Here is a 17,673-nt window from a genome sequence, read left to right as displayed (position 1 = left end):
CCCCCTCTTCTTTGGGGCAGCCCCAAAACTATTGGAAGATGCTATCATGCACCCCTCATCCTTCTTTTCATTCAACTAGACATACCCAATTCCTACAACCCTTCTTCATATGTTTTAGCCTCCAGTCCCCTAATCCTCTTGGTTGATCTTCTCTGCAACGATTAGGGGGCCGGAGAGGGCCACCCTCTGGTTGCAAAAGGAGCAGAGCCATGGGAATCTGTCTGGCGGCCTTGCCCAAGGATGGGTTTAGAATCACCAGCTAAAACCAGGTTTAATGTCACTGCCTTTCAGTTGCCAGGCTTGTGCATCTTACAAATGTAACAATAAATCAATGTATGGTTTGTCTTGTAGGAAGCCTATTATAAACCTTTTATTCCTTTTCTAATTTAAATAGCAATTAATTGCAATTGTCCAAAGCAACAATATAAATCATTCAAAATAAGGGCAGAAAAGAGAACTGTTCAGACGGGCTGCGTGTTTCTAGTCCCTGTTTTTTTTATCTCCTTCCCATATACAGCCTCCAGCCAAGAGCAGAAGGCATTGGCCCTTTAAGAAGAGCCCCTCCTCTTTCCAAGGCGCGCCGGAGCCAATCAGCTGTAAACCACGCCTCCTTTTTCCATTGGGCAACATGGACGCCGCTTTAGTTGCTCAACCGCACTGGATTCGCTTGCGGTAAGTAAAAGAAGCGAGCAAAGGGTGGCTGTTGGTCCGCTCCGGGACGGGTTGCCGTTTCAATTGGCTGAGAGGGCTGGCAGCCTGCGGTCTCAGTGTGGCGCTCCGCCCCTAGGCGGGGATTAGACAAGCTAGTCTGCGCGGCTGCGATCGAACCGGGAAGGAGACGCTGTCCTTCTGCAGCCATGGCGAGCGGAGCGGTATGGTGAGAGCTCCCCCCGATTAGGAGAATGGTATTGGCCACCTGACTTAGGTCAGACGGGGTGCGGACTCTTCCATTATGGGTTTGGAGGGGAGGAATGTTTTAAGATGACTTTTTCTTCATTGCATAGCCGGCTTTCTACCAGGGCTGGGAAAGTGGATTTCTCCCAAATAGGCGCCTTGGATTGTGTGGCAACTGCTTCGCCCGCTAATAATGTATGCACGCCCAGCGGGTTTGCTGACAAGCGGGCACAGGGGGAGTAGCAAAGTGCAAGGTGTGCAGAAGGCACGCACCAGCCGGTTTCGCGTGTGCAAGCCCTCTCGCCCCCGTCTTCTCGAAAGCCGAGCTCGGTGCAGGCTAATCAGGTTCGTCTCTGAGAAAAGGGGGGGGGGAGTGCCTTGCTTAGCTGGAAAAAATGAAGAGTAGAGCCTCCAGGTTCAGTAGCAGTCTACCTGCAATGCCAATTTTTTATTTTTTATTTTTTTTGCATGGGTTGGATTCTTCGAGGCTGGCGCTTTACGAGGAAACAGGAAAGGTCTTTTAAGCTCACCAGGTTTGCTTGGGGCTTCTCAGCCAGAAGGAAAAATAATGAACAAAAAATGTTCTGGAGGAACAGAAAAAATATGATATTTGAGTGGCAGTTTTGCATCAAAAACTTTCCTTCAGTTACACCAGGCTTCACTTTTTATCAGTTGGGAAAAACTAATCAAGCTTCCTCCAAATACAAAATAATAATAATTTTGCCACAGAGGGATGCAACAATAGCATATTAAAATGCCATCACAAGAACTGTTTCTTTATATCAATTATACAAGATTATATTAGGTGATATGATTATAACCTAGCCTTTTTTCCCATATGCATTTCCCAGAAGGAGTTGTCATAAATTTGGCTTGGCGTTGTATTAGTGAGTAGCTCTGCAGAGACTGGCTGGACGAGATATGGTAATCGGGGAGTAAACCAGAAACTTTCTCAAAAGCTTATTTGTGTTTTAAAATGTTTTTATCCATGTCCCGCACAAAACGCCCCTTTCTGAACAAGAGGGAATGGTTGAAATGGGCCATTTCAAACTGGGATTTTGTGAGAATTAAGACAGGAGGAAAGGGTATTGGATATGTTCACCACCTTGGCTTATTGATAAAACTAATAAAAGGGAGGATGCAAACAAATACATGAAATAAATAAAAAAGAGTTGGCCACGTGGGTTAACTGATTTACAACTGCCGCAACTTACGACAATGATGGGCAGGCTCGTCGTAAGTCGAGGACTACCTGGAATGAGATTGATCTATCACACAACCACAAACTGTTGGCGCTCACCTGGAATTTCTGAAAAACCTAAATAAATCTTCATCTAACGGGGTTTGTCTTGAATGTTAACCATTAACCGGATCCAAAGGAGTTTTCGTCCTTCTGGTTCAACAGTTTTGCGTCTTCTTCCACTTTGAGTTTTCCACCATTTTCCCAACTGTTTTTGTTTTGTTTGTTTTGTTTTTTGCCTCTGCTCCAGGAAATAGATGCACTTCCGAAGGCCGATGGTTGGATCCTGTGCGACGCTGGACTGCTGTGTGGATAACGCAACCTCGGTGGCGACAACCCGAGCACGTTTCCAGCATGGCATTTCAGAGGGCGGAGGGCATGTCCATGATCCAGGCTTTGGCCATGACCGTAGCGGAGATCCCCGTCTTTCTTTACACCACCTTTGGACAGGTAAAAGAAGAAGGAAAAACGCATTTAGGGCGAGCCTTTTCTTTGCCTAGATGGTGAAGTTGCCTTCTTTTGCTTCTCCCGCTTTCAAAGTCGGCCTTCTCTGCGCTGAGAGTCAGCCCCGGTCTCCGGAAGGTGCTCTTCGCCACGGCTCTCGGGACGGTGGCTTTGGCCTTGACGGCGCACCAGTTGAAGCGGCGACGGCGACGGAAAAAACAGATCGCTCCAGAGAAGCCCAGTGCCAAGCCTCTGGCGGTTCCCGTGCCCATCTTGCCCACCCGCCGGGGGCCCTCGGTGAAGAAAGGTGATGACGATTAAAGCTTTTTTAATTGATCAGTTAGAGGTTTTTCTTAAATGGATACATTTATTTCTTATTCTTTTTTTATTCACTTCTTCCTTTTTATTCACTTACCATAATTGGAGTGGTGCGCTTGGCCTAGAGAGGGGGAGCTCTCAGCTCACAGTCAGGAGGCTGTGAGTTCCATCCCTATTTCTCTGGGCACAATGAGAGTAAATCTGCTGAACAAAACTCCGCACTAAGACAGGATGAGTGTTGGGTACTAGAAACTTGTACTTCTCTCTCTCTCTCTCTCTCTCTCTCTCTCTCTCTCTCTCTCTCTCTCTCTCTCTCTCACTCACTTGCGTTTTCTCTCATTTCAGGTTATTCCGGCCGTCGGCTGCAGAGCCCCAGCAGCAAAAGCAATGACACGCTCAGCGGAATCTCCTCCCTGGATCCCAGCAAGCATTCCAGCTCTTCGCACAGCCTGGCCTCTGTAAGAGATCCTCCGGGAGGGGGTCCTTCAGCCCCACCTGCTGGGGGCAAGCAGCTGCGGCAGGTAGCCCTGGGCTTCCAGCAGTTCATTTAGTGACCGTTCAAAGCTACAGCTTTGACTTACGACCGTTTTTCACACTTGCAGCACCCCCGTGGTCCCTGATCAGAATTCAGACGCTTGGCCACTGGCATGCACTTACGACAGTTGCAGTGTCCCGGGAATCACATGATCCCCCCTTTTGCGGCCTTCTGACCAGCAAAGTCAAAGGGGAAGGCCACATTCACTCAACGACCTTGTTGCTTACTTAACAACAGCAGGGATTTTACTTAACTGTGGCAAAAAAGATCATAAAACGGGCCAAAATCATTAACAAATGTCACAATTAGCCACAGGAATTTGGGGCTCAATTATTGTAGGTCGAGGAATCCCTGAATAAAATTCCCTGTACTTGTTTTGCACCTTTAGCTAAAAACACATCCTCTTCTGCGGAAAATTGTGAGTTGGAGATAATTGCAAGTCTTTTGAAATAGTACTAAACAGGGAGCTGAAATGAAGAAGGCTGAAAAAATAAACAGACAATATATTTAGATAGAGTTATAAATAAGATGAAAACTGTTACTAGGTGTATGATGAGAACAATGGTGTTTAATGTTAATATGGTATCATCACTAGAAGATATTAAGAAGAAAAATGGAGAGTTTTATCATGTTTAAATGTTTAATGTAATACTAAGATTAGGGAAATAGTGTTAATATTAATGTGAAAGATGTGGCAGATGAGGAACGATGTGGCACAGGTGTTTGTACCCAAACAACACACAGCAAAAGGAAAGATGGAATGTTTATTTTTGTAATTGAAAAGTAATAAAACTCTTTATTTTAAAAAAAAAGATTAAAAAAGGTAGCCTCTTTGGTTAAACATTTTTCCAAGATTTCCCTCCTTGAAAAATTCAATTTTATTTTGCTGTTGTCGGGAAAAATAAGAGGAGGAAGGAGGAGTATAAGTATATTCAGTGCCTTGAGTTATTGGTAGTAATAATAATAATGAAGGTAGGATACAAATAGTTGAGATCGCTTACATTTGAGGTGATTGACAGGTGACATTCCTGTTTCCGTGGGATTTTTCTCGTTCTAGATGGCAGTTGTGAATTCCCCCAGCCCGACCCCAGCCGCTGCACCTCCCTGGGAAGGCCAATTGGGGGGAGAAGATCCTGGTGCTGCAGGGGACTGCAGTGCAGAAAACCTCTATTTTCAAGGTAAAGGTGTTGCCAGAATCCCCCAGCCAACATGGGTGGGCTTCAAATCCCAGAATCTCCCAGCCCAACAGGCACCAGTTTAGGGGGACGCTGGGTGCCAAGAGAGGCTCAAATTTGGTTGTTGCTGGTCATTTGGGTGTCAGGGTTCCAAATAGCACCCAAAAGTAAATCAGAGTCCAAGGCAAAGAATTGCTCAACATTGCAATGTATGAAGAGAGCCATGTTGGCACATCTGGGAAAACCCGAATCTGAAAGCTTCCCGGTTTTCCCCACCTAGTTGAAAGTTCAAGATCCTGCCTCCCCATACCCACAAGTCCATCCCATGGTCCAATCTCCCACTGCCATGCTGGCAGCTTCCACCCATCCAGTTCCAGTCAGATGCAAAGGTGCAGAGACAAAGGATGACCTTGGCTTTCTAGAAAGAATGTTGTTATGGCTACATATCATCTAACTCCGTACAATCCCCCCCCCCCCCCCATTTCCCCACCATAGAAAATGCATAGGAGAATAATAGAAAGTGTGGCAGGCCAAAGACCCAAAGGAAAACTGCAGGCCTGACATTGGGGTGGGTGGGTGTCCTTCTTCCTTGGCAGGCATGGAGCTGTTTGAAGAGGCCCTGCAGAAGTGGGAGCAGGCCCTGACCACCCGTCAGAGGGACCCCTCCAACCTCTCCGCCTCCTGGGTGGTCCCCAAAGAGGAAGAGCTGCTGCTACCTGAAGATCTCTGTGAGGTACGGATCCTTCAGCAATTTTGGGTCTCCTGGAAAACGTCACGTTCAGGAGGGGCGGCCCCATAGCTGGTAAAATCTAGAATCCCCTTGGAGATGACTCCATGGACACAACCCCCAAGTTGGCTTATTTTCAGCCTTCATTCCTGGCAGAATGGTGAACCATTCAGGCATAACAACCAAGAGGAGCAAATTCTATTTTATTGTTAGCTGCGAAGTCATGTCCGACACTTTGTGACCCCCACGGACAACGTTCCTTCAGGCCTTCCTGTCCTCTCCCATCCTCTGGAGTCCATTGAAGCTCATATCGGCTGCTTCGGGGACTCCATCCAGCCGCCTCCTTCTCTGCCGTCCCCTTCTTCTTCTTCTGCCTTCCATCCTTCCCAGCAGGAGGCTCTTCTCCAGGGAGTCCTTCTTCCTTCTCATTAGGTGACCAAAGGCGCTCAGCCTTCCTTACGGTCCAACCTTCACAGCCATCCATTGCAACGGGGAAAACCGTAGCCTTGACTATACGCCCTTTTGTTGGCAGGGTGATGTCTCTGCTTTTTAGGATGCTGTCTAGATTTGCCAACACTTTCCTCCCCAGGAGCAAGCCTCTTTTAATTCCTTGGCTGCAGCCCCCATCTGCGGTGATCTTGGAGACCAGGAAAATACAATCTGTCACTCCCTCTGTTTCTTCCCCATCTATTTGCCAGAAATTGAGAGGGCCCAGATGCCATGACCTTCATTTTCTTAATGTTGAGTTTCAAGGCAACGTTTGCCCTCTCCTCCTTCACCTTCATCCAGAGGCTCTTTAGTTCCTCTTCACCTTCTGCCATTAGAGTGGCATCATCTGCATAGCTGAGGTTATTGATATTTCTCCCGGCAATCTAAATCCCAACTTTTGATTCGTCTAGCCCCGCCTTTCTCGTGATGGGCTCTGCGGGGATTTTATTGTAAAGCTTCGTTCTCAACAGAGGCTTCAGGGCATCAGGTTCTCGAAGGCCACTGGGCCTCATTTCACGTCGAGTGCAGCCGTGTCTGTATTTTTCACTGCAGGAATCTCAGAAAAAAGAATTTGCAGACAAGCTGGAATTGCTCCTGTATCGGGCGTACAACCTGCAGGAGGAATTTGGATCCAGTCTGTCGGCCGATAACATGCTGCTTGATTTAGGTGGGCAGAGATGGTTTGCTAATTCTGGGAGAAACTGGGCTGGTCCTCGTTCAAGACCCCAGTGGAGCCTTCAGCAGAGTCGGAGAGTGAGGAGGTTGGGGGGGAGGGGGATATGGGCCAGTCCTGGAGTCTGGTGAGGGGGCTCTGTGTCGAAGGCAGAGAGGGGGGCCAGGAACGCCTGGCAGGGATCAGCCGCCTCTGGAGCTGTTAGCTAGTTCAAGGAACGAAACCTCTGCAAGAAAACCATGGAAGCTCCAAGATGACCAGGGGCCCCTTTAGCTCTTGCCTTACAATTTGATGTCAGCCATTTTATTCCCCTTGTGTTTTACTTCTGCCGAGATGGTTTCTAAATTGTCGCTCTGTGTTTCAGGAGGGCTGCCTATGACTCAAATAAACCATTCTTACGCCTCAACATTTTTCTTCTCCTTAGAGCAAACTCTCATGTTCCCACTGACCGAACAGTCTCTGAGGCGCCAACAAGACGATGAGGAAGATAGCGTCACCTCCGAGGAATCCTTTTTCTCTGCCGCGGAGGTAATTTGAACCCTGTGCCGCCCTGTTTTTCCCTTCTTTTCTTATTCATTATATCCAAGGTTGACGTTTCCGAGCAGTCTCCTAGGACTGCCCCATAGGAAAAGTCTAAGTAGTAGCCAAGGCTACAAATATACAGACGTTTTTGCTTGGTTTAAAATCGTGATATGTCTTTGATGAGCCTCTAATGTTTAAGACCCCTTCATGGGTTACTGCCTTGTCGTGGCGAAGGGGCTTGCGTAGCTCAAGGAAGGTATGAGCTGCGCCGTGCAGGGCTACGCAAGACAATTTTTATGTAGGCTTTCTCCTCCAGGATTCAAACCCGTCCACCACGCATGCAGTGACAAAATTCTGTGTTGCTGCAATGTACTTTTAAAAAAAATATATTGTATTGTTAACGGTGGAGCAGTGGGTTTGAAGGTAACATTAGAATCCTAGAAGGGCAGGGACCTTGGAGGTCATCCATCTCTACCCCGAGTGCTTTAACCAGATAAACGTAGGTGAGAAATTGTCAATGGCAAGGATCACGATGAGAGGGGAATGTCAGATCGAAGGCAATCGTGGTGCAATGTTTTTCTGCATTTTTTTTTGCAGCCCCCTTCCTCAAAACAGCCATGTTGGCTCTCGCCTGATTGGCTGGAAGTGAGAGGAAGTAAGATTTTAAAGCTTGTGGGAATCAGACAGCGCTGGGAAACTATTGCAAAATATAACATGGAATTGATTCATTTCTTTTGGGAGTGCCCTGTTCTGGCTAACCCATAAATATGCAGTGTTTGGTTTTGGGCTTATTGCTTAACTGGAACTTCAACCCACTCCAGTCTCTTTCCCATGAAAACCCCAGGGACAGTACCAAAAGGCCTGGAGGAACGTTGGGATGGCGATTGGTCAGACACGACTTTGCAACTAACAACAACAACAAAATGTTGAAGAAGTCTGATGGTGTCTGCTTTTTCTCTCAGATCTTCGATGCCCTGGAAATTGAGAAGGCCCCATACCAGCCTTCTAAGCCAGCGGTTGCCTATGAAGAAGCCTTGCAGCTGGTGAAGGATGGGGGGGTTTTGTGCAGGACCTTCCGGTGAGTTGGGGGCAGGAGGGCCTCAGGATGTTTATCTTCCCTTGGTGGCATTCAAGGTCTTGATGGAACTGATGGACCTTTGGGTTTTCAGGGAGAGGTTTTAGCTTGTTCCTTATTCTTGCTCCTGGAACCATCACAACGTTTGCTAGTTAGACGCTTCCAGGTGTACTCAAGGGCCTAGTTCTCAGAGTCACTAGCTCTTGGTTCTACAGGTAGAGAATTCTGGGATTTGAAACCCTGAGATCTTTGGAGGACGCTCAAATCACAGTTCTCAAGAGCTCCTGATTCTCCTTCTGGCAGCATGGGGTGAATCTGAGATTCCTAGGCTTTCATCTTTCAGAATTTGTAATCTCGAGCTTGGGAGGACATCAGGTTGGGAAAGCTGATCCAGATGTTACCTATTCTCCCACCCCACCACCAAACCTTCTCCTCTTCCAGCACAGAGCTATTGGGGTGCTACAGCGATCATGACTTCCTGGCAAAGCTTCACTGCATCAGGCAAGCTTTTCAGGTGGGTAACTGGAGACCTTGGAAGTTAGTCCTCTCTTGACGCTGGTCTTCTCTGGAGAATTCAAAGCTGGTCTTCTCTAGAAATGTTGAAGCTGTTGGAGCTAGTTGTCCCACCCTGCCTTTGATATCTTTCTTTCTGGAGTCCCTGAGGCATGGCAATTTGGGAGTGGAAGGAAGTTGGCTTTACTGCCGTACCTGGTCCAGAAAGAATTGGCTTGGTTGCAAGTCACAGGGGACATCCATGGGAGTACTTACGAAGCCTCCCAAGGGCTGAACTTCAACAACTCCCGTCCAAGGAACCATGGTTTCCCATGGGCTGATCTCTTCGCAGGAGCTGTTGGTGGCGGAGAACAACCAGACGTTTTTTGGGGAGGTGGGCAAACGCATGGTGATGGGGCTGATGACCAAGGCTGAGAAGGTAAGGACCAACTGTGGAAGAGTTCTGCTGGGGGGAGAATATATGGGTCTCCAAAGAGGTGGGTTGGGACCTACCACAGGGTCTGCTTAGTGTAGCGTGACAACTGCTTTTACAGTAACATCTTGAGATCATCTAGTGGTCTACCAAAGATCTTCTGAGGACCTTCTCCAAACATAAATCTCTGTGAGGTCAGAGTTAACTAAGCAAACTAGGTCTAAACAGAGGGATGGAAACAAGATGAAGGGCTAATACCACTTTATAATGCCTTGGTAAGGCCACACTTGGAATACGGCATCCAGTTTTGGTCGCCACGATGTAAAAAAAGATGTGGAGACTCTAGAAAGAGTGCAGAGAAGAGCAACAAAGATGATTAGGGGATTGGAGGCTAAAACACATGAAGAGCGGTTGCAGGAACTGGGTATGTCTAGTTTAATGAAAAGAAGGACTAGGGGAGACATGATAGCAGTCTTCCAATATCTCAGGGGTTGCCACAAAGAAGAGGGAGTCAAACTATTCTCCAAGGCACCTGAGGGCAGAACAAGAAGCAATGGGTGGAAACTAATCAAGGAGAAAAGCGACTTAGAACTGAGGAGAAATTTCCTGACAATGAGAACAATTAACCAGTGGAGCAGCTTGCCTCCAGAAGTTGTGAATGCTCCAACACTGGAGGTTTTAAAGAAAAAGTTGGAGAACCATTTGTCTGAAGTGGTGTAGGGTTTCCTGCCTAAGCAGGGGGTTGGACTAGAAGACCTCCAAGGTCCCTTCCAACTCTGTTGTTATTATTATATCTGTGGAAACCTCTGGACTTCATGGAACTGACTGAGAAGCAACAAGGAAGTCTGTTTGACTTTTCACTTGCTAACTTTTGGTTTCCTCTGATTTCTGCTCTTCCAGAACACGAAGGGCTTCCTTGAAAGCTACGATGAGATGCTGCACTACACGTTGAGACAAGGGACCTGGCCAACTACGCAGAAGGAACTGGAAGGGCGAGGGGTGAGTGCTGCGCATGTCATCTGTCTCGTCCCGCTCAAAGGAACCGTAGGGCTTTAATGGAAGCTCCGTCACGCTCCTGCGTCTGCCTAGGTTTAGCCAGCATAGAAACCAGAGTTTCTGGAACAGGCTAGCATTGGCTGGGTTCATACCTGACACTTGTAGTGTCTAAATGAGGACTCTCCGTTGTACTAGGACAGGACTTTCCTGGTGGTGGCACCTCGGGTTGACTTGATAATAAAGCTTAACAGGCAGATCTGGTCTCTATCCAGTTTTGAGGTCAACTTTCTCACTGGCTTATTTACCCCACCCTAATCAAGACCACCCCCCAAATAATGCGTGTGTGTGTATGTGGGGGGCTGTGATGATATGATGAGTCAAGTTGGGACCGGTTGGATCCTGGAGGTGGTGGAATTAGGGGGGTTTGCTGCGATTTGGGTGGATGAACGTGGATTGTCTCTCTCGTCCGTCTCTCAGGTGGTCTGCATGAACTTCTTCGATGTCGCCCTGGACTTCATCCTGATGGACGCTCTGGAAGACCTGGAGAACCCGCCGTCCTCAGTGGTGGCCATCCTGCGTAACCGCTGGCTCTCGCACACCTTCAAGGAGACGGTGCATTTCGGGGGGGGGAATGGGGTGCTTAGGAATGGGACCCTCGGAGTTAAGGGGGCACGGCATTTGCTTGTCAGAAGGTCGCAAGAGGGGAATCACCCCAAACCTAACCCTAACCGTCATAAATATGAGTCCATGGTCCGTTTCCTTTGAATTCCAGGCTCTGGCGACCGCTTGCTGGTCAGTTCTGAAGGCGAAGAGGCGGCTTCTGATGGTACGTGAGAACGAGGGAGAGCCGGACCCAATCCCCATTCCCTTTTTTCTCCTTACAAACCGGTTTGGAAATGGGAAACTGAGCTTCCCTCTCCCTCCCTTGCCCTTTTTGTGTGTGATACGTGCGGGTTGTAATGTGCTTAACTTTTAAAATCAGAAGTGGCATCTTTTCACTCTCCGCTTCTCTTTTAGGTTCCGGATGGTTTTATATCTCACTTTTACTCCGTATCGGAGCACGTCAGCCCAGTGCTGGCTTTCGGCTTTCTGGGGCCCAAACAGCAGCTCTTTGAAGTCTGCAGCTTCTTCAAAGTAAATGCTCTTTTAAAATCTCTCCCTCTCTCTCTCCCTCTCTCTCATCTGTGTCTACCTACCTACCCACCTAACCCCCCCCCCTCTATCTATCTATCTATCTATCTATCTATCTATCTATCTATCTATCTATCTATCTATCTTTATCTGTCTGTCTATCTATCTGGCTGGCTGGCTGGCTGTCAATTATCTGTTTATATCTATCTATTTATTTGTCTATTTGTCTGTCTATCTACCTATCACCTACCTACCATCTATCCATCCATCCATCTGTCTATTGCTATCATTTATCATCTATCATCTTTCTCTCTATATATCTATATCTTTTTCTCTTTCTCTCTCTGTCATCTCGTCTATCCGTCCATCCATTTATCTATCTGGAAGAGTTTAAGAATGCAAAGGGTATGCGGTCAGTTAAAGAGGGGGAAAGACCCTTATGTGATTTTTGTTTCTAAATGAGTCGAAGTCCTGGCACCTCATCCGTATCCCTCTTCCTCTCTCTCTTTAATGTGATGCGATGTGATCTAGCCAGGATGAACAGGCTGCAAAAAATGCGAAGCGGAAAATTGTATCCGTAGTCTACACATACATTTATAATATTTTAGATTTTTATATTTCATGTTTTCATCCCCTGTGTTTTTATTGATATGTGAATGTGCCGTAAGATGAATAAATAACCACCTCTCTCTCTTTCTTCAGCACCAGATTTTGCAATACCTGAAAGACATGTTTGACCTGGACATTGTAAGGTACACAACGGTGACCTTATTAGCAGAAGACATCCTTCAGCTCTCACGGCGCCGCAGTGACATCCTGCTCAGCTACTTAGGAGTGGAGACCATTCCAGAGATCAATGGGACTCTGCAAAATGACCCTTCCATAGCTTCAACTAAGCCTGCTTGCTCAGACAAAACCGTTTGGGGCTTATAAATGGGTTTGTTTTTTCTCCTTTTGAAAGGTAGCTGGGCTCCCTAGATTGGAGATTGAAGATGGATGGGAGCAAAACATTCTCCATTTGAATTGTCTAACTTAAAAACAATTTTGAACCGTGGTTCTCCACCTTGCAACTTTTAAGAGAGGTGGACTTCAAATCCCAGAATTCTTCTGGGAGTTGATCCATCCGTCTTAAAACTGCCACGATAGAAAAACACTGATTTAAAGACTGTTAACAAGTCCCAGATGTGTCCAGCATTATCCACGCGGGACGTTTTTGCCAATCAGCCGTGTCTGTTTCTAGTTATTTAATACTTGCATAAATTGTGGCTGAGACCCTGTCTAATATTCCTGTGATGAGATTAGTGCACAAGGACACCCCCCGCCCACCCTGTGAAATTTGATGGCTGAAAAGAAAGACAAGCAGGGAGAGAGTTGTAGGGACCTTTTGCTCCTTTGATCTTGAAAATTTGGATTTAATTTTTTAAAAAAACTGACTTTATTTTATTGTGTCTGTCTATATCGGCATTCTTCAACCTTGGCCACTTGAAGATGGGTGGACTTCAACTCCCGGAATTCCCTAGTCAGCATGTTTTAAGATCTGTGGATTTCAACTCCTGGAATGCTCCAATCAGCCCGCTGGCTGGAGAATTCTGGGAACTGAAGTTCGCATATCTTAAAGCATGCTGACTAGGGAATTCTGGAAGTTGAAGTCCGTCCATCTTCAAGGGCCAAGGGTGAAAAATGCTGGTCTGTATGTACAGTCAAACTTTTAATAACCTTTCTTAAAATAAAGTTTCTCGCACATATGGTGGTCTCGGATGGAAGACCCTCTATGAAGGAGATGGGTAGGGAAGGAAGGAAGGAAGAGAAAGAGAAAGAAAGAGAAGGAAAGAGAGAAAAAGAAGAAAAGAAAGAGAAGGAAAGAAAGAAAGAGAAAGAAAGAAAGAAAGAAAGAAAGAAAGAAAGAAAGAAAGAAAGAAAGAAAGAAAGAAAGAAAGAAGGAAAGGTAGGTTGGATCTCACTGTGCCTTCTGAAAAGAATAAAATGTTTCTGTGAAGTCTTGCAAGAAATGTTTTACTCTCAAACACCAATTGGCTTGAGAGCTTATCCATTTTCATAGATGAGACAAAATTCCATATATTTTTTTCCTCCGGCATCTTCATGGCTGTATTCCAAAAACTGGGAATTTTCTCCATCAATCTGAATGCACCTTCTCCCAGCAATTGGGGGGCGGAGGGGGGGGGTTGAATTCAAAACTTCCTCAATAAATTAATATTTATTTTCGAACTTGCAAAACTTCAGTTAAAAAAAAATTATTGGTGAATTTCTTCCATCAATCTGAAGGCATCTTCTTCTCCCAAAGATGGGGGAATTTAACACAAAACTCCCAACTTCCAGGTGGTAGATTTTGCAGAATTGATGTTCTCAACTTTGCCTTGTGGAGTTTGGTTGGCCAGGTATTCACTGAATCAAGAAGGGGGATCGAGAGATGCACTGATTGCATTAAAACAATCCCAAATGCAGCATTTGAGGGTAGATTTGGGAAAGTTTTTTAAAAAACTGGCCTCCGATTAGGGATAGTGAGATGCAATTTTGAGATACTTATGATTGCCCTGCTTTAGGTGGGTCAGCCGAGACCCCCAACCTTCTCATTTGTAGCCGCCCCCCCCACCCCCCGAACAGCAGGGCAAATGAGATCCGACTGGATGAGGATGTTCCAAGTTGTAGATGCACTGAGATTTTTCAACAGGGTGGATTATGGTCTTAACGCCATGTTTCTCAACCGTGGCCCCTTTTAAGATATATGGACTTTAGCTCCTAGAATCTCCCAACCAGCATATCTATATTGGTTGGGGAATTCTGGAAGCTGAATTCCACACATCTTAAAAGCTGCCATGGTTGAGAAACACTGGCTTAGAACTGCTCACTACACTGGCTAAGGCACTTTCAAATCTCCTTTTAATTACTATTATTGAAGCACTTGGGTTGACTTTCGAACAAATCGACATTTTGAGGCTGACTTGTTAAGTTTCCCACACAACGCGGACGAAAGAGATTTCTGTTTTGCATCTTGAGTGTTTTAATGGGACATATTTTAACTTCATTTCTTGCAACAGGTTCCAAAGGCAGCCTTTTAGATCGACTCTTAACAAATTGTAGTTTCAAATTGAGAAACTGTGTTGAATGTGAATACTGGAGCTTAAATATTTGTGTAAGGTTGTAGCTTCTCTTGACTTAATCTGTTGTTTGATGAGACCTCATTTCGAACTCTGGCAAGGAGATTATCTTGCCCAAGGGGAAAAAAAAACCTCCAATTTGCAAGGACAAATTCAAAAGTACAATTTCGTGACTGCCACAATTGTTTCCTTTTTTTTTAATCCTGTGGAGCAATGAAGAGATTTTTGGAAGCACGAGAATGTATCAAGAATGTAGATCAAGTGCCATAAGCTTTCCGCCCAGATTTATACTGGTTTTGAACCCTGCTCCAAAGTCAAACATTTGCTCCGAGTTGCCCCTTGCATTCCAAACCATAAAAGTCACGGATTAATGGTTTTAAGAAAGATCTGAGCCACCGACTTTTCATGCAACTTTTTGTGGTGCCTAATTTACTCGGAAGGAATCCCCACCAAGTCCTAATATTTCCCCCCACCCCCCAATTTTGGACCTGGGATGGTGGGGTAAACTTATTTGTGGACGAAGATGGCTGTGCGAAATCTTCAAGTCTGCCAGAGTGTGCTTGGGCCCTTTGCTGGATGGAAAATCAAGATGGAAATCAGATGATCAGGTGGATCGGAATCTGCCTTGATCAGTTCTGGGCTGGAAGATTATGCTTTGTGCAAGACAGAAATGAGCTGATCAGGGTTGATCAAAAAAATCTCGGCCTCCATCAGACCTGGGCACTCGGTGGCAGCTTCTTGCACCCAAGTTGACTGGTTCTTTTCGCTCACTTGGTGTGACAATTGACCTTGGCACTTTTTGAGTAGTGGGTAGAGTTCCCAACCGTCATGGCTAACTTTTCCTACCGATCTGGACATTTTCAGCTTGGGAAAAGTTGACTTTCCTGCCTGCAAATCAAAGAGTGGTGGAAGGTTTGTGGATCCTTGGATATTGCTAAATCCTGAACATCATGTGTCCATGGGATGTTGGGGGGCGGGGGGGGGGGAAGAGCAGTATTCTAAGAATTATACAGTTCATCAACATCTAAAGCAGTTGTTTCTCTGCATTGGCATCTTTAAGATGTATGGATTTCAAGCTTTGAAATGGAGAATTCTGGGAGCTGAAATCCCACACATCTTAAAACTTACCAAGGTTGAGAAACACCGATCTAAGAAATCAGAAATCCCTTCCTTTTTGTTAAAAGAAGAGGAAACTGCAATTTCAGAGAATATCACCTGGGAACGTGGAAGGAGTTGAATGTAACTTTTGTGCCTCATTGTTTTGGTTGCTTGGACTTTTCGTCTCCCTCTCTCTTCGTGATCGATGTATTTATGCTTCTCATTGCCTTTGCAACTAAAACTTTTCTATCCTATTAGAACTTTTGGCACTGAAAAAAAAATCAAATAAATATTTCCTTTATTGTTAAACTGATCTGGAGTATTCTCCTTTCCCCCCTCTCTTTCAATTTAATGGAACTGGTGGGGATTTTTAAAAGCTCTCTCCAGTTTTGCTTGCGCTCCCTTCGAAGCCCATCATCCACTAGCCTACAGGAAGTGATCCCTTGCACTAGGAGAATGTATGTAAAGTTTTTTGGCTTACAAGAGAGGTTTAGAAAGTATGTTCTAGGCTGCCCATTTGAACCAGTCTTTCTCATCAATTCTTTTTCTTGGAGGACGGACAGATTGACAGACAGGATGCTTTTTAGCTGTTTTTGTGACAGAACCCCAAGGCTGAAGGATGTTTAATTCTGGGTGTGACTCGTGACTTGGGGTTTAATCCAGTCCCAAAGGTGGTTGACTGGTTCAGTTAACTCTTTGGAGAGCTTGAAAGTGAATGTGAAAGTAAGGATGACTTACATAGAACAGCATCAATAGACAGGTGGCCCTTGACTGACAACCATTTGTTTAGTGACTGAAGTTACAACTGGAAAAAAAAAGACTTAGACTTTTCACACTTAATGACTGCAAAATCAATAGGGAAAATCACACACCCCACTCCCCCAGGGACACTGCAACCGTCATAAATACGAGTCAGTTTCCAAGCGTCCAGATTTTGATCAGGTGACCACGGGGATGACTATAAGTGTGAAAAACGGTCATCAGTCCCTTTTTTTCAGGGCCGTTGTACGTTCGAATGGTCACTCAATGAATGGTTGAGGACTTCTGGATCAAACAATTGGCCGGATTTGTGCAACCTACCCCAGCAGATCTCATTACATAGAATTTCTCCGTTTTATTTTATCCTCTGCGTGCTCTCTCCGGACTGGTGGCCGTGAAATTCTTACTTTGATTTTCAACAGAGCCATCCCACGTTTCCCCATTTGTGTATTTACTGAATTAATTGACTTCTAGTTCAGCATTTTCTTTAAAAAATGGCATTAAATATTTCTGGCAAATGACCGACTTTTTCTCATTTCCGCTGGGGTCAATAATATAGCTAACGACCCAAGGTAATTGGCTTTTATTGTTTCTGCATCTTGTTTTCTTCTGCTCTGTGTTCTGGCTTGGCTTGCCTGCTAATTGTATTGACTGTCTCCGGGGAATTGATCTTGTGCAGATGGTGCCCGGAAGACAAGAGGAAGAAACGAGAAAAATGAATGTTCTTCTCTTGTTACAAATCCTGGAAGCCTTTGTGCGGTGTGAACACACAAAAAAGCCCTGTTTTGCAAAGGCGGGTGTTTCTCTAACCTGCTCACTAAGCTTTTATTTTGTGTGGGGTTATTGCAGAGCTTTTGAAATAGGATTAAAATCTCACGGTCTGAATGTTTGTGTACATTTTTTAAAAATGAATTCGTAGCAGATGGAGAAGACACAAAGGGCGGCAGGATTTCTCGGGTTCAGATTGACAAAGATGGGTCAATCAGAGGAGACTTTTACTTTATTTTGTATATGCACTTTATTATATATTATTTTTACAATTAACTCAAAGGTGATGGGCATATCTAACATTCCTCCTATTTCTGGAGTGTTTTTAAGTGGTTTTAAGTTGCAAAAGTTGGGAAGAGCACCAGCAGTGTGATTTGCAAAGAGGGCATAGCAGGTTCCTTCAAGTCAAGCTTAACGGTGGTTTATTCCACAATGTAGGGTTAAGGCATGGCTAGAACAGGCTATCATCTGGCCAGGATAGCCCTGAGTCACAATAGAGGCGGAGCCAAGCCGTACAATGCACCGCGCTCCCATTCAATCGCTCTTCAGCCCGCCATCCACTCCCGAAGATCTGATTGGCTCTCAGCGGGAGCGCGCGAGGAGGGAGGAGAAGAGGCAGCGAAGGAGGGGCGGGACAACCGAGCAACTTGTCAGTTGGCGAGTAGAGCCAGCCAATCCTCGGCGGCCACCCCGCCCCGCTTCTCCTCCCATTGGCTTTCTCGTCTACCTGGGCCCGGCTACGGACTGGGGCTTTGTGATTGGCTGCTTGATTCCAAGGGAAGGATAGG

General features: G+C 45.7%; 1 protein-coding gene across 4 annotated transcripts; it reads left to right on the top strand.

Moving 5' to 3' along the window:
• Positions 1-681: 681 nt before the first annotated feature.
• On the top strand, positions 682-15,667 carry MIGA2 (mitoguardin 2). Of its 4 annotated transcripts, XM_081967550.1 has the most exons (17): positions 682-905; positions 1,005-1,239; positions 2,385-2,584; positions 2,675-2,885; positions 3,242-3,354; positions 4,489-4,609; positions 5,203-5,339; positions 6,375-6,489; positions 6,920-7,023; positions 7,980-8,095; positions 8,534-8,606; positions 8,937-9,023; positions 9,918-10,016; positions 10,491-10,625; positions 10,786-10,839; positions 11,031-11,147; positions 11,847-15,667. In XM_081967550.1, the coding sequence occupies exons 3-17, from the start codon at positions 2,489-2,491 to the stop codon at positions 12,075-12,077; spliced, it is 1,809 nt and encodes a 602-aa protein (XP_081823676.1). In that variant the 5' UTR covers positions 682-905; positions 1,005-1,239; positions 2,385-2,488; the 3' UTR covers positions 12,078-15,667. The 4 variants fall into 4 exon arrangements, with proteins under 4 accessions (XP_081823676.1, XP_081823678.1, XP_081823677.1 ...); XM_081967552.1 differs by lacking the exon at positions 1,005-1,239 and having other exon boundaries at positions 682-872; XM_081967551.1 differs by lacking the exon at positions 1,005-1,239 and having other exon boundaries at positions 682-877.
• Positions 15,668-17,673: the final 2,006 nt, after the last annotated feature.

Source organism: Natrix helvetica, assembly GCF_964273705.1.
Source record: "Natrix helvetica genome assembly, chromosome: 15".
Lineage (NCBI taxonomy): Eukaryota > Metazoa > Chordata > Lepidosauria > Squamata > Natricidae > Natrix > Natrix helvetica.
This window is presented reverse-complemented; position numbering and strand designations above follow the sequence as displayed.

Bases quoted from the DNA above. Each gene is read 5' to 3' on its own strand.
- MIGA2 (XM_081967552.1), top strand. From the start codon at position 2,489: ATGGCATTTCAGAGGGCGGAGGGCATGTCCATGATCCAGGCTTTGGCC. The intron at 3,355-4,488 runs GTAAGAGATCCT...TTCTCGTTCTAG, and splicing joins CTTCGCACAGCCTGGCCTCT to ATGGCAGTTGTGAATTCCCC. The intron at 11,148-11,846 runs GTAAATGCTCTT...CTCTTTCTTCAG, and splicing joins AAGTCTGCAGCTTCTTCAAA to CACCAGATTTTGCAATACCT.